The 13,147-nt window shown below is 40.3% G+C and overlaps 2 protein-coding genes across 3 annotated transcripts; one reads left to right on the top strand and one right to left on the bottom strand.

Moving 5' to 3' along the window:
- Positions 1–636: 636 nt before the first annotated feature.
- On the bottom strand, positions 637–3,572 carry spcs3 (signal peptidase complex subunit 3). The gene is made up of 5 exons (XM_080836940.1): positions 3,344–3,572; positions 2,300–2,373; positions 1,778–1,854; positions 1,119–1,234; positions 637–838 (listed from the first exon to the last, which is right to left on the bottom strand). The coding sequence occupies exons 1-5, from the start codon at positions 3,484–3,486 to the stop codon at positions 706–708; spliced, it is 543 nt and encodes a 180-aa protein (XP_080693066.1). The 5' UTR covers positions 3,487–3,572; the 3' UTR covers positions 637–705.
- An 841-nt stretch (positions 3,573–4,413) lies between these two features.
- asb5b (ankyrin repeat and SOCS box containing 5b) lies at positions 4,414–12,868 on the top strand. 2 transcript variants are annotated; one of them, XM_080836522.1, is made up of 7 exons: positions 4,414–4,624; positions 9,290–9,369; positions 9,572–9,679; positions 10,164–10,314; positions 10,637–10,771; positions 11,004–11,195; positions 11,535–12,868. In XM_080836522.1, exons 1-7 carry the CDS (start codon positions 4,429–4,431, stop codon positions 11,660–11,662), a joined length of 990 nt encoding a protein of 329 aa, XP_080692648.1. In that variant the 5' UTR covers positions 4,414–4,428; the 3' UTR covers positions 11,663–12,868. The 2 variants fall into 2 exon arrangements, with proteins under 2 accessions (XP_080692648.1, XP_080692649.1); XM_080836523.1 differs by lacking the exon at positions 4,414–4,624 and adding an exon at positions 6,096–6,347.
- The last annotated feature ends 279 nt before the right edge of the window (positions 12,869–13,147 follow it).

The following is a 13,147-nucleotide window of genomic DNA, read 5'->3' as shown; positions in this document are numbered from 1 at the left end:
ATAGAGGAGATGGGACTGACAAAATAGTTTTCAGCCAACCAAATTCTAGTTTGTGTTCATCCTCAATGGACATTAATGTCCATTGGGGATTAAATACAAACTAGACCATCTCTGTTAAACCACACAATTCTTCAGAAAAAAAAAATGTCTTGCAGAAAGGCAGCAAAACATATAACTTGGTTTGGTGTGTAAAAGCACAACTGCAACCTACAGGTCATTGGTTTCTCAATCTGGCTGCTCAGCATACCATACTGAACAGCTCAATTTTACTTACCTAAACACAACCTGGTTCACCCAGATTTATCTGATTTATCAAGAGCATTAGTCACAGTGGCTTTAATCATGTGTGGAAGGCAGAAACAGGACTGAGAACATCGGTTATTGTTCCAAGAGATCTGTAATAATATACCAATGTCCTGTGAATAATGTTCTTGGGATGATTTCATACAGATAATTTTTCTTAACCACATGTGGACGTGAAATCCTGCATCAATTTCACCCAATTGATATATTGTCTAATAAATTTGAAACTTCTCTTGATTAGATTAGTCTACAGCTCAACTTCACTGAACTTTAAACTTAAGCCATAGTGTAAATGAAGCCACACTACACCGAATCCCACTCACTTATGGTATCCACTTTTATTAAAAGCTCCAACTGTAAAAGGCAGCACAACATTTACAAATATCAACTTATTCAGATCACTCAGTAGCTCCTAGTACTTTCGTACGCATCGGGGAAGGGGAGGGAAATATGTCCAGAGCCCATGACCAGGGGCAAGATCCCTGCATTCGGTACCACATTCCATGACAGTGTGAGTGTGATGTTCTTATTGGACCTGTAAGAAGAGTCCCACAAACCCATCTAAATGAGTAAAGCACATAAACACAAGGACAGAGTGATAGCAGCAGGTCTGCGCTGCTCCATGCGTATTAAACCTTGCAGTGTATATTTGGTTGTTTTAGGTTTACAATACTTGCCGCCTAGGAATAAACTATTTTAGTGAAAGTAAAGTGAGTTCAGTAATTAAAAATATATACATCATAAAAATTATTTATTATGAATTATCCATTTTCAGAACATAGAGAAATAAACAAAGGGGGAAAAAATATGCATACCTAAGGCCATTTCCATCATCAAAGAAGAAGTACTTGGATTTGGTTTCCCTCAAGTTCAGCTTTGTGTTCTCACCCCTCAAGACTATTTTATCCCAAAGCACGACCTGGTTGAGGGCCTGAAGGGAAGTAGCAGTTTTATAAATACATATCATTACTTTACTACATTAGACTTGAGTGGAGATGACTTCTGAAATTTGCTCCAAGGTGTTTAGATAGGTGAAAGGACATTAAGGGGCACTCTCGAACAGAATACATTGCCACACTGAAGTGTATCCACTGGTGTGTGTGTGTGTTAATGGGAGGTACCAAATCAAAACATTATGTTCAGTAGGTGTAAGAAAAACAATTCATTCTGATGATTAAATGTATACGAAACTGTTATTTCCTTATATCTGACTAAAAATAAGACACCTTTCGTGAGGTGATGTCACTTGGGCCCATGTCTTTTTCAAATAACCTGAGTGGACAATAAGACTGGACTAATCAATTCAATGACTCATGTAAACAAGGGAAAATAAGATGTTGATTTATATAGATTACAAATACATCAAAAACACAAAACAATGTACCTACATATGCCAGTTAAGAGGGGAGAAAAATAAAACCACTTATTCACATCATAACACGTAGATGTATTTTTAAAAGCCATTGAAACTTACATTATTCCTCGTAGCATACTCAGCTGATAGATAGAGGAAGAGCTGCTTTACATTCCAATCAAATATGGGGCGCAAATGTGGGTTATGTTAAGGGAAAATGAACATAGTGCAGCTCTCTAGCTGGGTTTCCATCCAACTCATTTGCATATTTAAGCGCATTCATGAACATTTGGCCTAGGGAAATTCAAGTCTGTGTGCTTTTCCATCTGCTGTATTATGTGAATTATTTAAAAGGATACTCTCTTGCTGTGGGTTAAAAACTTGAGGTTGATTTGATGCAACTCTGAAGTAATCCACCCCCCTCTAGCACATTCATTTCTTATTAGATTTATATTTTATGCAAATTTCAAATGTTTTCACTCAGTATTTTCTATTTGAATGTTCAAAACTCACACTATAAAGTGGGATGGAAACCCAGGTTCTCTGATTATGAAACACAATCGTCAGTCACCATCATCATCATCACCACCACCACCACCACCACCACAATAACTAAACAAGTTCATCTGAGTGAAAGGATATCAGCCGAGAGGTCAAATGTGAGGAAGCCCAAATCACTTCTCTCCCTTGGCCCAGTGAAGTCATCCACATTCTTTCTGCAAAAGTAGAGGTCAAAAGGCATCATCAGAAAAGTTCTACTTATACAAAGCCTCAACCCTCACATCAGCTAAGGGTACAAGTTAACAATTTGGAGACCTGTGTGAAATGTACTGCAGGCCCATTATTATTTTTAAACTGAGGCTACAAAGGGATAGTTAGCCTAACTAACCCTTTCCTTATAAAAGTTACTTTACTTTTCTTCAAACTGGAACACTTGTGCTTGACTAGGCCTGTTTGTTAGGCGAAATTGTTAGGCAGAGAGGTCTGCAAAAGTAAAAAATAAATAAAAAAATGAATAAATGCTAAAATGCTTCCGAGACAAGAGACAAAGATTTTTGATTGGTAGGTTTGGAATCATTGCTCATGTTGGATTGTTGCTGTTTTGAACTAGTCTAAAAAAAAAAAAAAAAAAATCATCTGAGAACACATAGCCTCTTTGTTTACTTTTTTAAACACCACACACACATTTAAGCTGTGGCCTGCAGTCACCAAACAGCTCAAACCCCAGTTATGCTGTTTATGCAACTTTAAACATGAAGCTTCCTAGGCGAAGTGCTGCGTTTGCCGCACTGTTCCAACATTACGTGCAGCGCTGCAATTGGACAGTTACGAACTCTTTACCAACAGTGCAGCCATTAACCAAATTCACAACTAGTTGCACGAATTCGGGACTGACGAGGTAGTTTCTAGCTTCCCAATGATTTTAGAACAGTAAGAACATTTAAACGTTAGCGCCTGTTTCGCTAACACTAACGCGGGGTTTATTTTCTCTAAAAGCAGGAAGCTAATGTTACCATATGCTGGACAGCCTACTGTTCTCTCAGATGCAAAGCATAATTATTATAAAAAAAACGATAATAATACAAACAAAAATTAAACAGATTATGTAGTTAGTTTCCCTAAGATTGCAACACATTGCTGGAATTTCTTGCAATAGCACCAGTTTTGTAGTTTTGAGACACTTACAGCATCACTTTCGATACGTGGATATCCACCGGTATGCTTCTGTCTTTGAATGCAGTCGTGATAAAACATCCAAACGTAAGAGCAGCCATCACACTCAGAGAGAATGCGAACAGGGAATTTGCCCTTGATAGTACCGTATTCATCTTTACAATTTGTAATGGCAAGAAAAGGCTAAATGTAAATATTAAAGTGAGTTCATCCAACTATGAGCGTAAGACTCGACCGGAAATTTGCGTGATATTTGAAGATGAGGAAGTTGATGTGCTTCCTGGTTTTAGTTTAACGTAACTTAGTATCTAGTGCCATCTATTGGCTTGGGGTTGATATTGCCTGTACTTTTTGATTTAGGATTGAAGCAGTGTATCAGTATTATTGAGTCTTGAGTCTACCAGTAGTTTTTTGTGTGAGCTGGCCCAGAAGATCGAAGGCAAACACAAAGATCTGTGGTTACATGGCAGGGTCCAGTGTTAGATACACAATCTCAGGAATGCCTTTTAATGACAATTGTGCCACTGAATAGAGACAGATTCCCGCACCCAGGATGGAGCTCTTACATCCCACTAACACGCACCATGATGGTGGACAGATCCAGTAACAGAAGGCCAGGCTTAACTAATCCAGAAAGACACCACCATTAAGTCCTACTCCCAGAGCAGTATGGAGACAAACTATGTACAGCCTCATCATTCACATCAGCACCCAGTAGCCCTGAATGTTATCAAAACATTTGCACTCTGTGAAATGTTTAAAGACAAGTCAATGTTCATGTGATTTTATTTGATACATATCAATACAAATGTTCATTTAAAAAGAAATACGACTGCCCTCATAACTTTTGATATGAAGGTAACAAATGACACCTCTTGACCTCTTCCAGCACTGTGACAAAGCCCATAACTATGCTTTGTCCAAGTGGCCCATTTTTCCATGGGCGGCTGCCTTTATCACCCGCTTGCCCCGAGCCCAGCTGCTGAGAGGAATTTCTGTGCCACAGTGGCATATGATCCCCGTCAACACGCTGCCAAGCCCCCTCATTCCAAAACAGTTGTGGGGCAGCAACAGAAACAGCGACTGCCACCGCAGCAATGGCTGAGTTTCTGGAGAGCCACTCATTCGTCTCACGGTGCACCAATGTCTACTTTTCTATATTTGCACTGTTCTGTTTCAAGCTCTTCATCAAGATCATCTTGAACATTCTCACACATTTCTATGTCGTCAGAGGAAATCGCACGGAGGCAGCGCGTATTGCTGCTGAGTTCTATGATTTCCGTCAAGGACACAGTGAGTTAAACATTTTGTCTTCACTGCAGGATAGATTTTCATTGAAACTGTATCTATGTCTGAATTAGTGGCTTTTGGAAAACAGCTCTTGCATGCAGTATGTGGTCTTATATGGGCCCATATAGGTCTGGAATGGCTTCCTGTGTCTTAGAGCCACCCCCAGGTCTGTAAATCTGTTTCTCCAGCACTTTAATTCATTTATTTTCCTGTAGAATCTACTAAGATGCTAACAGGGTTACAGTTGTGCAGCAAGACTTGGGGGCTGCACCCCTAAATTCAGACAATGGCCAATAAGTATCTGCATTTGGGGCTAATATATTCTAGTTGCTTTTGTCACCATTACTGGGCCTTTTTCATGCACATTTAACTTACCATTACTCTAAGCAAAAATAACCAACTACTGGAAACAACTGAGCCCAGAATAATACATTGTAGAAGCAGCACTTGAAAGTCTGAGACAGCATATCTTAATATGAAGGGCAAGTCCATAGATTATCAATTGAAATCAATCATTATTATATCACCAACAAATACTTATTTTCTTGACTCGTAGAGAATATTCTGATACATTTGAAACTGTTTGCCACACACAGATGGAATATATTTAACTTTGATTTCACTCAGTGACAACTGTGTGGGTAGATATACACAGTCCTTTACTGTCATCACATGAGACCCATACAGTCTCACTTGGGATAGGCTACGGAGGTAAAGGCACGATTGGCTAGTTTTGATTTTCAGGAAAAAAATGATTCTAAATAAAGCTGTAATTTTAAGGTGAGTGAAGACAGCATTTTCCACTGTCTTTTATTGTGAGCCCTTACATCCTTCTCTCTGCAAAATATGAACAATGCCCCAAACACCTTAAGAAAAGAATCAGTAGCCCATGTATGGACGGCGCAGGGAGATTGGAAAACACTGTGTTTACAGCTGATTTATAACTGTATCATTCTTGCAAGTAGATAAGTATTTTTGCATTTTGACAACGGAATGTAATTAGTGCCTTTTATTTTTGCATTTTTCTTTGTCAAATCCTCTCAAAATTATTAAGTTCTACTTATTGTCACTGAAGTCATAGTTCTATGTTCTGAATCATTAGGTTGTGTAATTGAATTATGACTTTAAGGGGATGCAGGGATGTGCAGAGTCACGTTTTTGTAAATGTGACAAGAAATCACGGAAGCCTCTGCTCTCCTCTCCGCTCTGTCGTACTGCGTGCGTGGTTGATAACAAACTGCGTCACATACGTTGAACTAGGGGGCGGGGCCGCGTAAGGAGGTGGGTGTGACATTGGAACTGACATTTCCTTAATGCACAAGTCCAATCATAAATTAATTTCAAAATCAGCAGTTCCTATCTGCAGCATTAATGTAATTAACGCCGTTTTAAACCGTTTCATAGTCTGCGATAAAAATAGCTCGGTGCTATGCTATCCTTTTCCACAGTCTCTACCCGACCCCTCCCAGCAGAGGTTCCCAGCTCATGTTCTCTAAGAACCGAGGACTGTGTATAATAACAACAAGCCGTTAGCCAATCAGAATAAGGACCAGCCTGGCTCCCGCTGCCTGGCACTGCAAGCAGTATTGAGCTGATGCAAACATGCCTGAAGTTCCTACACGGGAGAGCGAGCTCACCGAAAAGATACCAAAGAAAAGACCATTAGAGGATATATATGATTATCATCCCCAAAAGAAATCGTGCTGGGGAATTTTAACTAGTCAAGGTGAGTGACATCATTCGCATCCCGTCCAACTGTACCCCATCACGTGCTTCATGTAGGCTATGTGTCGCACAACAACATGTAGTGGTGTTCAAGTTTTATTTTAGAAAAGGGCTACAATTCCAATATAATGAAGAGCAATCTTATTTGGCAATATTCTGAATATGACGCTTTTGTAATTCTCCTGCCAGACACATCCAGTGGGTGTTATATAATAATGTAGCAATCCAAACAACAACTCTCTCTACCTTGATCTGCGTGGATGGTTGACTGTGAATACACTCATTTTGCGTATTGAAGGCTTGTTGGCAGATGGGCCATGCAATTTAATGAATCAGGAATGACATTATAACATAAGCTAAGGAAATAATTATACTCATGATAATGGAGCTATGTTGTAATAGGGAGATATTATTATTAATACTGTAATAATAATTATTATTATCATAATAATAATAATAATAATAAGTGTGGTGGTAGAACCTGACTAATACCAGAACCACTGTGAGTAGTTTATTGTAAGCGAGCAATGATGGTCCTACTTTTATTACTACTTGAAGTGGCAGTAGTAGTAGTCACGGTGGCAGTAGTAGTAGTCACGGTACTAGCAACACTGAAGCAGGGGATCAGGTTGTCATTGACTTGATACTCGTCAATCTCAAGCTGCTTTCAGGACTCTTAAAGTGTAACACTTGAGTCACATGTCGGTCACATGAGTCATATAGGGTTGTTCTAAAGAGGCTTTACCGTGTCTCATCCTCATGCCGTTTTGTTTGTACACTTAGTAGATCTTATGACATCAGGTTATCTTTCAGATTGTGTTGATGAGGTTGGTCCTTGCAGAATTTTTGGAATGACCCAAACCTATTTTAAATTGTCCGTCAGCGACATTTGAACTTCTCCAGGCTGTATGAGCCATATTTGGTAAACTGACAACAGCATGCATATTGAAGGCTCCTTGTCCTTGCTCTAAAGAGGAGAGGCACTAGCTATAAATCATGCACTGAACTGGCTGTTATTTTGCTGTTCCTATATTACCTTATCTAGAAGTGCAGTACTTGCTCTGGTATAATGTACCAATAGGCACCTTGATCAGTGACATTCTGTCAGCTGTTAGACTTTGAGCTAGTTTAGCAAAGGATCATGGGAGTTCTGATGCTGTTTGCTGGAATCCCAGATTAGGTCACTCAGGCAGTTTGTGCTTGTAATATTCATGAGGTACTGCATTCAGTCTGCTTGAATAGACTGCCCACTGTAGAGCAGTGCCAGGCATCTAGTGAATGGCCTTCTTGTTGCCACCAATGCTCTCTCAAAATGACAATACTGCTAATAAGATTTGCAGTTTGTTTTGGGGTGGGTACGTGTGGAGGATATCCACAAAAGTTAGGGTTTTGCTTTTTTTAATCTCAAATTGACTTAACCAAATTTAAATGCATTGGTGCCTGCAGGTCATCTTGCCATTTTAGTTTTGTCCATCACACATACGTTTTCAAAGATGGCTGATGCCAATTCGGGCTTTTATATTCAGCCCTTGTGAGGTGACAGGCATCCTCTTGTCCGCAGGCCATGTCGTCTTACACCTATCAGTGGCTAGATGTTCCATGGGGCGACGGGGACTTCGGTACGTACTGTTCAGCACAGACACCTCGGCTGCGAGGATAGCTGACAGGGACATACTTGGGGAGAGTGTCAGTTCTCTTTGTGTGTGTGTGCTGGTGTCTGTCTTAGGCTGGAAGTGGTATGTGTCCTCGGTAGTGGACAGATTTAGGTGAGCAGGGGATAAATATAGCTGCTCTAATTTAGCATGTGTCCAAAGGCCTGGGGCTCCTGAGGCTATTTACATGTCACAACAGAAAGCAGAAGTTCAGAGCAGGTCTTATGTTTTCTGTAGGTCAGTCGATTGTATATAGATACGTGCATATTTGGTGTATGGCATATGTGCAACATAGATCTGCAGGCTAGTCTAAAATGTCAGTATTGGAAAATTGTGTTTCAGATTGCAGCAAAATTAACACTATGGCCGCAGATAAAACATGATCTCAGATCTCCGCCTCTTGTATTTGTTGCCTTTAAAGGCACCCAGTGCAACATTCAATGAAAAATGTTCTTTTTTACACGTAGTAAGTTTCAATAACTCCATAGCATTACATATCGACATTCAAGGAGCAAAGATGAGACGTCGTTGTGTGGTGAGAACTGATAGAAAATCGTAAACAACAACATTCGCCGGTGGGGAGAGGCCATTTTTCCATTGACTGGAATCCTGCTTTATTTATTGTGGGTCACAAAAAATAAAGAAAATGGCGGCGATTGTTGTTGATATCGATTTTCTATCAGTTCTCACCACACAAAGACGTCTCATCTTTGCTCCTTGAATGTCGATATGTAATGGTATGGAGTTATTGAAACTTACTATGTGTAAAAAAGACTAGAAATAGAAATTTGCTTACTTTGACACTATGACAAACTAGGGAGTCAACAACTTTCCTAACACAGTCAAACATCAAGCAAGTACAACATAAGACAAAGCAAGACGGCAAATAAGCTACATACTAGTTCGGCAGACAGTAACCGGGCGCCTTCAGGCAAACGTACATAACGCAGTAATATGCCTACGGACCCTGGTATGGCAATGGCACAGAGGCGATTCTCCATATTAAACGTCATTGTAGTGCCCCAATTTTTTTTAAGCTGTTATTTTAAAGTAAAACTGCAAATCCTAACCCTGAAGTACAATTCCTAAATAATGCCACTTTAAGTGAAGGTGGTCATTTGTTATTGGTTACATAATTTTTGAGAGTATATTCCTGATGCCGTGTATCAGAAGCAATTGTTGATTTGTGTATGTCTGTGTGTTTGTGTTTTTGTTTTGATGTGTGTGTGTGTGTGTGTGTGTGTGTGTGTGTGTGTGCGTGCGTGCGTGTGCGTGCGTGTGTGGGTTGTAGGATCCTGGGCTGACCGTTCCCCACTCCATGAGGCAGCATGTCAGGGTCGTCTGCTGGCCCTGAGGACTCTCCTCTCCCAGGTACTCACACCTTAGTTCATCCCTCAGGACAGGTGTAGGAAAATAAATGTACCCAGTCACAGTGACACCACGAATGTTGTGAGTACTGAAAATGTTTTATGAAGTGCATCTGAACTACATTGTTATCATCATATATGAAACAAACTAAGCTAGGAACAGTGAACAGTTTGTGAGTGTAAATAACCTGTTTTTTCCACATAAGGGTTACAGTGCAAGCATCATCACAATTGATCATGTAACTCCACTGCATGAAGCCTGTCTGGGGGACCACGTGGCCTGTGCCAGGGCACTCATTGAAGCCGGTGCAAACGTAAGTTGACTCTTATGTGATGACTAGTGTTTGACTAAGGCGCAGAGTTTAATACCTGTCAGTTCTCAGATTACGATAAACCTGGTACATCTAATTGACCATTTATATCCAAAACAAATTGTCCACCCAGGTCTTGGAGGATAGGATTGATTAGAAATCATCCAGAATGATTAATTTCTTTATTATTAACTGTGAATTATTATTTTAATTGACAATTAAGAATGATTATATATGAATTCATTGTCTGTTGCTTTCAGTGTGATATTCTCCATTTTGATGAAGTATATGATGTATTAATTTGCTCAACTGGTGCCTGGCGTTGGTAGCTTGTGTTGCCAGTAATGTTTAAAGTTCAGCTTGTACTCAGTATTTACTGGAACAAAAGTGAAAAGGACCATAAAATGGTGTCAGTACACCAAGGGGGCACAAACCAGAGTAATTGCAACCCCCGAAACATTTGAGCATTGTTCTGTTTTTCTGGTAGGTGAATGCTACCACGATTGATGGGGTGACACCATTGTTCAACGCCTGCTCAAGGGGTAGTTCCACATGTGCAGAGGTTCTTCTGGAGCATGGTGCCAAGCCCCAGGCTGAAGTATGCCGGCCGTCACCTATTCATGAGGCAACGAGTAAAGGTATACTCACCTGCACAAACATCATTCTTAGCGATAGCTTACAAAAATCAGTTTGCAAGTGGCACAGTAGTACACTATTACAGTGGTGGCTTTCTGTATGAAGTATTCATAAAAGGCTTCATAGTAAAAATGTAATAAATAAATACAAAATAAATGAAAGTGCACTGTCAATTGTCTGTTGGCATTTTACCTTTGTTGTTTTTTACTTAATTTTAGAGCTTCTTTTGTTAAAATATGTCCTGTTTTCCTATGCATTTCCTGTCCCTTCAGCTATTAAAAGCAGACAATCAAATAGATGCTGATGATGATTCTCTGTTTCCAGGTAAAGCAGCATGTGTCGAAGCACTACTTGCTTGGGGTGCAGATGTGGACTATGAGATTCCACATCTTGGAACGCCGCTGTATATTGCCTGTGTGTCTCAGGAGCTCCAGTGTACGCGGACACTTCTAGATGGTGGTACGTGCACATTTGTGTGAACAACGTCGTGAGCCAGGAGAGGTCAGACACTAAATCGAGTGGATGAAATACCAGTGCATCCCATATTGCATTACTAAAGAATAGAACGGAAAAACTCTTTTGCAAATGCTCCACGATTGTAACTGCCTGTTAACTGTAGAGTGGGATAAAATTATAGAGCTGTTTCTTTAATGCGATAACACAATATAATAATTGGTATATTTCTGTTTAGGAGCCAATGTACAGAAAGGTCACTTCCTGGAAAGCCCTTTGCACGCTGCTGCTCAGAAGGACTGCACAGAGGTCATTAAGGTTCTGCTGGAGTTTGGGGCCGACATAAACGCCAAAAACCTGGAGCTGAAGAGACCGGTGGAGACAGCACCCCCCAGCAGCTTAGCGGAGGGACTGCTGCTACTCTATGAGGGTATTGCTTTTCACTGAGGCTATCCCTGCACTGAGGCTATCCCTGCACTGCTATGTGATCCTGAAGCTTCATGTGGGGCCATTGACCTCTTCGGCTGTGTGCCTACTATTACAGGCCTACTAGTGCAAGAATGGGAACACTTGAGCTGGGATAGGGGAGAGTTGTTATCAGTTTGACATGCATGGTTTTAGCATTAATTTCTAAGAATGATTTTCTTCTAGGTGTTGACTGCTGTTATTGTCATGGTAGTGTACATACAGTATGTAGCGTTGCAGTGCTTCTTTACTTGTCATACATTAATGAGTATATATTTACACGTTTTTTATGTCAATCCTACAGCAACGCCTCGCTCTCTGCTGCAACTGTGTCGTCTGGGCATCCGAGACTACATGGGCTGCTCCAGGCTGCACCTGATTCCTCAGCTGAAGCTCCCCACACTCCTCCAGAAATATCTGCAGTATAGATAGACACCAAGCATGGACATCCTCCCCCACCCTCTCTTTGCCTTTTCCTCCCTTCCCCCCACCCTCTCTGTGTGTCAAGTCTCTCACAGTTACTTTGACCTCTCAGTGGCCTACGTATTTTTTATTGTTATATTTACACAGTGCATGCAACAATGCTCTGCTCCGGTCTTGTTAATTAACCTGTAACCTGTAAGTGCTCTATGAACTGAGTAGTTTGATTGCTTTCCTCTGGACATTGCTTAGCCTTAATGCCATGATGATCAAACTCTTCATGACTAAGGAAGTGAGGTCAGTACATGGGACAAGAAGGAAAGTCAAATGAACATAAAGGATTACTTTCCTTGCACATAAATACTTACACAGGAGTGAGAGCATTGTTTTCCAAATTGTTTATGACCATATTTCTGTAAACTACCCATGTGTTAATTTTATCATGGCTGTCGTTCCATCTTCCTAAAGAGCCAGGACTCCCTTAGACACTCCCTGACGAGCATGCCTATTTCATGTTAACACTGATCATTTAGATTCATGTTACGGGTGAATGTCCTGTCAGACAAGTGTGAGTCTCAAGTTCAGAATCAAAGAACCCCCAGTATGAAAAGGAAAATGTTTCCAAAGATGCGGATGATACAACAGAACTTACTATAATTTTAGTAAAAATGTGGGACAAAACTCTGTGGCATGCTATACACTTTACATGAATACCACTTTGTTGTACCAAAAGGGTTGGTCTGGTACTAAATTAATCCTAATTGTGTTCCAGCCAACTGGTATCTTAAACTAAACTGGCAAAGATGATGATCTGGTGTGTATTTTCACATTTCCTGAAAGCTCTAAGAAATGGAATGACCCAAGCGGCTTCAGTTGTTAAAAATAACTGGATATTGTGAAGTCCATGTCAAGCATGAGGGGAGAGAACAGTAAGGAAGGTTAGTTGTGCCAAGGACTGTAGCCACTGAAACTGGGTCATCTGTGCACTGTGTTCTTCCGTAACTTCATTGTCATAGTGCTACTGATCACTGATATGGAGCCAATGTCTAATGCACAGATGTCATGTGAATTGTTGTTAAATAGATACATCTTAATTCTTATAGGTTGCTCCTGAAAAAACATATTGTGTGTTGTACATATCAGTGGTGTTCACAGAATGTCACTTTCATTGTGTGTGAATGTACAAAGATTAAATAAATGTTACTTTGTTGCAGAGAAGTGTGTGTGTTTGTGTGTGATTTTTCATGCAAATGGAATCAGACAAAATGAGTGTGACAGTTATGTGCCAGTGAAGCTTATCAATTTAGCTCAGCCTTTTTGTCAAAACAAAGGGTACTCTGTCAATTTCACAACAAATCATTTGTAATACCACACCAACACCCAAGGCTGTAAGAACTGTGCTGTTAAATGGCTTAAGTGAACAGACACCTCTCAACACATCTGGGGAAAAGCTTGTCTTTGGAACTTGGGAAAAGGAAACATAAGTCCACATAAAAG

This window comes from Sprattus sprattus (assembly GCF_963457725.1).
Source record: "Sprattus sprattus genome assembly, chromosome: 4".
NCBI lineage: Eukaryota > Metazoa > Chordata > Actinopteri > Clupeiformes > Clupeidae > Sprattus > Sprattus sprattus.
Note: the sequence above shows the minus strand (reverse complement) of the source record. Positions and strands in the feature narration are given on the sequence as shown.